This window comes from Leiobunum rupestre, chromosome 6 (assembly GCF_980474605.1).
Source record: "Leiobunum rupestre chromosome 6, qqLeiRupe1.1.hap1, whole genome shotgun sequence".
NCBI classification, from domain to species: Eukaryota; Metazoa; Arthropoda; class Arachnida; order Opiliones; family Sclerosomatidae; genus Leiobunum; species Leiobunum rupestre.
In genome coordinates this window covers 52,128,435-52,136,517 of record NC_143389.1, presented here as the reverse complement: position 1 = coordinate 52,136,517, position 8,083 = coordinate 52,128,435, and the positions used below count along the sequence as shown (strand labels likewise).

Sequence of the window (8,083 nt, the reverse complement as noted above, 5' to 3'; positions counted from 1 at the left end):
GCAGAACCATATTTGTCGAATTTATTTTGAATAAATGCGCTTCTCGCGGTTTTATGCAAAATCCATGTATTCTTTAGTCGCGAAAATGGCCGAGGAAAGAGAAGTTTCCGAGCTTACCGACAAATCTGATCCTTTATACAAAAGAAATCTAATAAAACAAAGATAAATATTTTGTCGGGGTATAATGATAGGGAAATTGTTAAGGGAGACGGCAGACGAGATATAGAACCAAGTGTGTGAGGTCTTGGATTTCCTCAATCCAAGGTGAGGCTAGCGGCAGAGGCCTAATGTTTCAACATCCATAATTAAAAATATTCAATTGGCAAATAATTTTATTCCACAACATTGTTAAATCGAGAAATTAGTGGATAGACATATTAGCATTTGGGTAGGCGTAATCCTAACGCAACGTATTATATTTAAGCATGAATGTATTCATTTTAACCATGAATATCGAAAAGCATTAGGTAGTCTGGCCTCAGTCGCCAGGATGGGAGGAGCTTAGTTATTATGACGTTGGGAACGCGCCAGCGCTCAAAAATTGTATCGAAGGGCCACGATTTGAAACTTGACTAGTTTTCAGTGCGAAGGCTTAGCGAGAAATTTAGTTTAAAAAAAATGAATACACATCGTTTTGATTGAACGAAAATAGGTAAGAATATTAATAATAAATTCCTTTATTTATGATTTTCTAGTAATATTGTTAAAGTACAGGAATTGTTCTAAGAATCACGAGTCATTTTCTTCGACGGTTAAATCGCGCAATCCCGGACCCAGAAACGTTTTGTGGATGGAGTCAACGACAATCGCCTGTCTCCTGATTGGCTCAAATGATTACGTAAGACGAAAAAGGCACCGCCCATTTTAGTCCCAGATGGTAGAAAGGGTAATGATATAGTTCGATATTCATGGTTGAAATGAATACATTCCTGATTTAAGGTACCCCATTGCGCACCACGTTATCAGAGCGGTATTAGGGAGTTCTAATCTATCCAGCGCTCAAGTTCTCGGGTCACTCCCATATATAGAAATCTCAAAGGTAACTAGAATGCTGCCGTCTATGGCCGAGCTGGTCGCCAGTTCGTTTTGAACCTTCAACCAATGAGAGGTCGTAGAGTTGTTCCGCTACTCTCGCGGGAGTCAATGGACGCTTCAATAAAAGATACTCGGTTTTTACTCCCCTCTCCAAATTCATCTGGGAAGGAACTATTTCCGGGCGGTCGGTTAAACGGTTAGGATGGCTAGCCAAGAAGTCATATTTAAGCCAATTGGAGACGCGTTTTTGCCCTCATGAGAATTTTGCGTCAGATAAGAAATGCGTCGACTAATGTTAATTTTCGATAATATATTTTAAGGTAAAATATATAATGTTACTAAAAATAAAAATAAGAAGTTAATAATATTATTATTATCATCATCTTATGGTATAAATAATTAAAATTATACGGAATATTTTAAGGCTTCTCATGGAGGCAGAGTTAATTAATTTCGTATAAAATTACCTTTCGGAAAAAGATGAAAACTAATTCCTTTAGAACTAAACGTATTACTTTTGCAGTACGATATGCAACAAGTGTTTCCTTTTAACCAGGTAACTTTTTTGGCAGGCTTAGCAAAAAACCGATGTTATGTTCGAGAAAAGTTTCCAGCTTTCTAATATTTCAACAAGCACTATATAAATAGTAACTTATGAGTCCTGGCTGTCGGAAATATTACTTCTTGGCAATTTCTGGGAAGATGCAGCGTTGCCAGACGTACGATAATTATCGTACACGTCGATAATTTCGAGATAATTTTTGGGACGTACGATATTTTCAATGGCGTACTATATAGTACGCATTTTTCGATAGTTTAGCTCACTCGTACGATAATGTACGATAATTTTTTTAATTAGCTGAAAACCAGTTAAAACTGCGATTTTGAAACATACGTTTTCAATCGGTTGAACTTTAAAGGCCTAGGTTTACTTCTGCCTGTCACCCTTTAAATTTACTTTCCTTTCAAACAAATACCCTGGTGGTAGGCCTTCAGCAGAACACGTTGGCCTACCACCAGGGTATTTGTTTGGAAGGAAAGTAAAATTTAAAGGGTGACAGGCAGAAGAAAACCTAGGCCTTTAAGTGTTATTAAAAATTAGGATTTCACAAGTTTAACGTCACTATTTCACACACAATTTAAATTTACCGCCAGTTTTCAGGCATACGATAATTGTTTTCTGAGATCGATAATTCTTTGGCTGTGGTACGATAATTTGTGTTTCAGGAACTGGCAACGCTGGGAAGATGTTTTATTTAAGCGCCATAGTGATTGCAGCAGACGATGCAATCGACAGCCAAGCTCGGGAAATTCCGTAGGATTTCGCTGGGTTTTTTTCGATTTTGAGATCGTAACAGCTGGCGGGTAATAACTTAAATATAATCTTAAAATTATTAAATTTAATATTTGTTTTCTTAAATATATTTTTAATAAGGAATTTGTAAACCTATGCTATTTGGAAGAAGATAGCTCCGTTTCATTTGCAGGTGCGCTTCATAAACATTAAGCCTAAACATCTAAATTTCCCGCCGTTTATTAGCCGAGGCCTAATTTTTATTACCTGAAAATTACATATTTTCGCGACCGGAATATCGACGCTTTTTACACGACAGAATAAAACACCGCGAAGGCATTTTTGTAAATAAAATAAATAAAATATTAAAAATAATTAAAAAGTTATGTCTGCAGAAAACTTGTCGTTCGCCGAGAGCACCGTATTTGAAGAATTCGGTTTTGGTAACGTAATGAAAAATAATGAGCTAGGTGACGTTAAACTCTTGGCAGAACCACTCGTTGAGCTCTGATTGGCTGAAATCTGGCTATCGTCTGCCACGTTGTTTGGTCCATTTGCCAGTTACACGGCATCATTCTAGTTACCTATGAGATTTCTATGCTCCCATAAGGTTGCTAAAACATTTGGTCGACTACAGGTACTATTATTCGTCGTAATTTATGTTTTCGTTCACCTTGCATAACACCTTGGTTCTCCCAGTAAATGATTATTGTTCCCCAATATGGACCCCCATCTTGAATCTGATAAATTATAATCTTACAGAAGGTTCAAAATACGTTTTCAAAGCTCCCCCATAAATTCAATTCGTTGTCTGCTCCCTCCCGTTTAAAAGCCCCCCATATTGAAACCAGGCACCGGGTCAACAACAGTGGCGTAGCTGATGGTCCGCAGGGCCCGCGGTGCGGGGGGGGGGGCCTCGAGCTTCAATGGGGGCCTAAAGCTTCAGGGGGCTCCGCTTACCATAAAAAAATTAAAAAGGGGGGCCTCATAGAGATTTTTGCGGGGTGGCCTCTGAGTTCTCAGCTACGCCACTGGTCAACAACCTTTGCCTTTTAACCGACTTGTTTACCAACATCCTTTATGTAAACTTCTCTGACTTTATTACGGTTAACTCCACCAGTACAACTCGAGGTCACAATTTTAAGTTAGAAAAACCGCTTGTTAGCACCAGGGGCGTATTAACCATTAGGCTGAGTAGGCAAGTGCCTAGGGCACCAAAACTATGATAAAGCCGCACGGTCGAAGTACGTGGGTTGCCCCTACTTAACTGACCAACCCGTTAGACAATGCCCAGGGGCGGAAAAATTTCTGTGCCTAAAGGCGCCGAAAGGGTTAATCCGCCCCTGGTTAGCACCACTACTCGTCAGCATTCGTTTTCATTTAGTGATTAGTGTTATCATCGAGAGTTATTTGCTTGTTGCGCAGAGAGAATTTTGAACGAGCTGACAGCTTTCATATATTCAATTTAAAACTCGATCGGTAGACGGCGATACTTATGAGCAAAATTTAAACTACGCACGAAGCCTATTCCACTGATTATATTAAAGAATCTTAACAATATTTTAGGTTTTAATTTAATTTTCATTAAGTTTTGTACCCGAAATCAAGGATAAGGTACTGACTTTAGGTTATTTTCTTCGTTTGTTATTGGTGAAAATTTTTAGATTTCCCCATTTATGTTGCCCCATTTTGTATTGTATTACATTGCGTTTTGTGCCATTTCAACTGTAAAAAATCGGAAGCCTGCATATAAGCCTATTACGGTTTTGTGGGCACAACATGTGATAATAAATAAATAAATTAGTTAAGCTATTTAATTAATGCATGTTTAAAGACGGTATGTCGTAAAACCCGGCTTTAGGGAACGAATGAGATACTGATCTGATTTGATATTTTCTCAGGGGAATGAGCTTACTGTTAGAGCATAGAGCGTGAGGTGGATTGTGGGCAATGCTAAAAATCGTCTCAATATAGTCACCACTCTCCCTAAGTATAATTAATAAATTCTTGGTACTAGATTAAATAAAAAAATCGAATACGCATAAGTCGATATACTTGGTTTGGGAACTAAGGTACTGATTTAAACTGATTTTAGTGTTACAAGCATCATTTTAGATACAAAGATGTCGGATAAAGAAGAATTAATAGAATCCTTTTGTAATATTACTGGTGTGGAAAAAAATCGGGCCAAATTATATCTCGAATCGGCAGGATGGAATTTAGATGTAGGAATTGTTATATATTTTTGTTTTTAATTAATGCTTTGTCATGTCACGCTAAGCCTTTGGTATTCTTTTCATTAAAATCGTTTGACAACTAAGTTGTCAATATCAAGTTTCTATGAAGAATCTGATGAAATGGAGCAACAAGATGCTACAGTGCCTAGAGAAGAAGGCAATGTTTCAGAACCGGAAGAAGTTGATTTGTCAAAGAAGATTAAGAATGTTGATAGACAAACTTCGGTTCCTAAAACTGCTTCATCCAATAGGTAAATGTGACATTTAATTTTGTCTTGAACCAAATAATCCATAATTCTTGCTTATCTTCATTGCTTTATTCTGATTAAAAAAAACTAATCTAATATCTTCTTGGAACTAACTTTTTGACTGTGAGTGGGACTGTTACACTTCAGGGCCCTTTAAATATTGGTAATATACACTTTGGTGGGCTGTAGGAGATACCCAGAATTCATCACAACACAACTACTTCTAAATAGCTCCACCTAATGGAGAGGTTAATCCTGTCCAGGAAATGTGTAGAAGTCTAGACCATAAAGTTACGGCCAACCATTGACCCACCACAAATTCTCTAAAATATTTATCTCAAAAACTGAATACAGTAACATAACATACCTCTTATCTTTGACACTCTTCTCTTATTATTATTTCCCTCAGTATAACAGCGGTAACAGACTAAAACTTTCCAGTAATTTGAGTCAAAATAAATATCTTTTTAGCAACTCCTTAATATTTTATTCTGTTGCTAATTATTTAAAATAACAAAAGCTGTAGGCATTGGAATTTACATAACTAAAGCTCCATTCTGACAACTGAATCAACCTTAATTGGTTTAAGTAGTTGGCCTATGCAAAAAGAAAATTTTAATAGTAGGTATGTATAAAAGAGCCAATTAGTTGTACCAACTCTAACAGGTTTTACCATAGATGTATCCAAACTGAAAATTGACAAATTACACCACTTCAGATGCCTTACTTTAAAATTTTATAATTCTTATTTTCTGTAGAATTGCAACTATATCCAGCTTTGCAGCCGAAGAAAACAGTAGTGATGAGGAAGGGCAAAGATTTTACGCTGGTGGTTCGGAGAGAAGGTTAAAGATAGAGATGGTTTTCTTTTCTTTTCATTTTCATCTGAAAAAAATTATTACAGTGGTCAACAAGTTCTAGGACCGTCGAAAAAGAAATCACCTGGCAAAGATATAGTTTCAGAAATGTTTAAAGCAGCCAAAGAGTAATAACCCAAACAATTTAAAATAAAATTTATATATTTTAATATTACAAATGTGATTTCTAAATTTAAAAGGCACGGAGCTGAAGTTTTAGACCCATCTGCGCAAACAACATCTTCAAAGACACGGTCTTCTCAAAGCTTTAAAGGGACAGGGTTTAAACTAGGTTCTAGCGAAAACGATTCGGAAATGGTCGGGGCAACGAGCCACGCTCCTAAAACTTCTTCGCCTATTGAAATGGTCCTCAGACTTTGGAGAAATGGGTTCACAGTAGATAGTGGCCCCCTTAGAGATTATCAAGATCCCACTAACAAAGAATTTCTAGACTCAATAACTAGAGGGTGAGGGTTTAAATTAAGCAAATGAATACCTTATTGTTTTTTAAATTTTTGGGAACTTTACTGTTTTGCAGGGAAATTCCAAGAGAATTAGTCCAACAATCACGGGGTGCCGAGGTTAGTTTAAATATGGAGGACCACCGCCATGAAGAATATAAATCTCCTAAGCAAAAAGTTCAAGCATTTATGGGAGAAGGTCATCGTTTGGGAAGGTATAACAGTGTCTACTCTAAAATCCCTAATATAACAATTCATTTTAATTTAATGGATGTATGATTTTTGCAGCCCAGCCCCGCATGTAGCTGGTGGAACTCTCGCTACCTCTAGCCAATCTGGAAATTCTAAAGATAATGAAGACAAGGCTCAAACTGGTCTTAACTTAAATGACTCTGAGCCCACGACCAATATTCAGATACGATTGGCAGATGGTTCCAGAGTTGTTGCTCGACTAAATCAAACTCATACGATTAGTGATATTAACCGTTTTATCACAACGTATGTATTATTCAAATATTTGTTATAAATAAAAAAATTCTATTTTTAATAGACTTTTTTGTTTTAAATGACAGAGCTAGACCGCAATTTGCAATTACACCTTTCACTTTGATGACAACATTTCCAAATAAAGAGCTAACCAATGAGAATTTGACAGTTAAAGAAGCGGATTTGTTGAATGCAGTTATTGTCCAGAGACTGAAATAAATATCTCATTCGGTGCACACACTCGCGAGTTGACAAATTAGTAGTCAGCGGAACCTTACAAGAGAAATTTTGTATAGTGAGATGTCTCGTATATTTTGTTTATAAAATATGCGGCTTTTAAGTCAAAAGGATACTTGAAATATTATATTTCTCTTGTTATTGTTTACCTAAAATTTCGTTAAACTTGTATAATGTAAAATTAAAAACACGCTGGAGGATTATATGCGCTCAATCACCGGTAATGTTCAATTTACAGTAGTTACTTACAATATTGGTTACCCTAGATTTTAAATCACTCCCTTATGTGCATAGTCTATTAAATAGCATGTACCAACTTCTTGCCTAAACTTCCATAGTTGGTTTTAGACTATAGCACGGCCAACTTTGATCACGCGCTGTTCGCGCTACAGCGGCCAACACATTCGTCGAAATTCCGCGAGCAAGGATTTTTCCCCTATAAACTGTACTATAACGTGTAGGAGTTCAGCGCCACGCTCGGTTTTTATATTGACTTCAATGTAAAAACTATTCTAAAAATAATAATCCGCTAGGGGCGCTCACGTCATACATCTTTTGCTCATAGGTTAACACAGAAACGTCAACGAATGAGATGGCCGCTGTAGCGCGAGAGATCAAAGTTGGCCGTGACTATAGATACCACCAGGATACCACATAGCATAGCAAGCAATGGAGGTTGATTTTTACGTAGGTCTGTCCGTCTGTGTGTCTGTCCTGCGTTCGCAGTTTCCGTGCAAAGGTTAATCATTGCGTACGCAGTTTCTCGAAGGGTTGGCAAAACCACCGTGTGACAGTGAGCGTTAACGGATTGATTTGCGTTTGGGATGGTCTTTTTTTCGTCAACGCTCACCGTCGCGACAGTTTTAACTCAGTTTGATTGGATATTTCGTTATAGTAATGTTTATGCGAATGTTGAGTTCGTGTTATGACGCTTGTGGGTGTTGAGTTTGTGTTATGATGGTTGTGGATGTTGAGTTCGTGTTTGTTCGGTCATTTTATCTTCAACTCCTTATCGATTTTTGGGACGGACCGAGTGCTGAGTGTTATGCAACCTCTCAACGGCCAATGGCAGGGTTTCCACCAATTGTTCACGGTATTCGTCAATCAATTTGCGATTAATTGGCGCCGGCCAGGAATCGAACCCGGGTCTGCTGCGTGCAAGAGATTTACTCTAACCACTCAGCCACCAACGCTTGTTAAGAAGGGTTGGCAAAACCACCGTGGTATC

General features: G+C 37.6%; 1 protein-coding gene across 2 annotated transcripts; it reads left to right on the top strand.

The window, feature by feature from the left end:
- The first annotated feature begins 4,349 nt into the window (after positions 1-4,349).
- LOC149941457 (NSFL1 cofactor p47-like) lies at positions 4,350-7,069 on the top strand. 2 transcript variants are annotated; one of them, XM_090178788.1, is made up of 8 exons: positions 4,353-4,554; positions 4,651-4,817; positions 5,573-5,659; positions 5,719-5,799; positions 5,872-6,138; positions 6,210-6,347; positions 6,421-6,630; positions 6,705-7,069. In XM_090178788.1, exons 1-8 carry the CDS (start codon positions 4,453-4,455, stop codon positions 6,835-6,837), a joined length of 1,185 nt encoding a protein of 394 aa, XP_090034914.1. In that variant the 5' UTR covers positions 4,353-4,452; the 3' UTR covers positions 6,838-7,069. The 2 variants fall into 2 exon arrangements, with proteins under 2 accessions (XP_090034915.1, XP_090034914.1); XM_090178789.1 differs by lacking the exon at positions 5,872-6,138 and having other exon boundaries at positions 4,350-4,554.
- Positions 7,070-8,083: the final 1,014 nt, after the last annotated feature.

Coding starts and splice junctions, on each gene's coding strand:
- LOC149941457 (XM_090178788.1), top strand. CDS start 4,453: ATGTCGGATAAAGAAGAATTAATAGAATCCTTTTGTAATATTACTGGT. Junction 4,818..5,572: donor AAAACTGCTTCATCCAATAG/GTAAATGTGACA, acceptor TATTTTCTGTAG/AATTGCAACTATATCCAGCT. Junction 6,348..6,420: donor GAAGGTCATCGTTTGGGAAG/GTATAACAGTGT, acceptor TGATTTTTGCAG/CCCAGCCCCGCATGTAGCTG.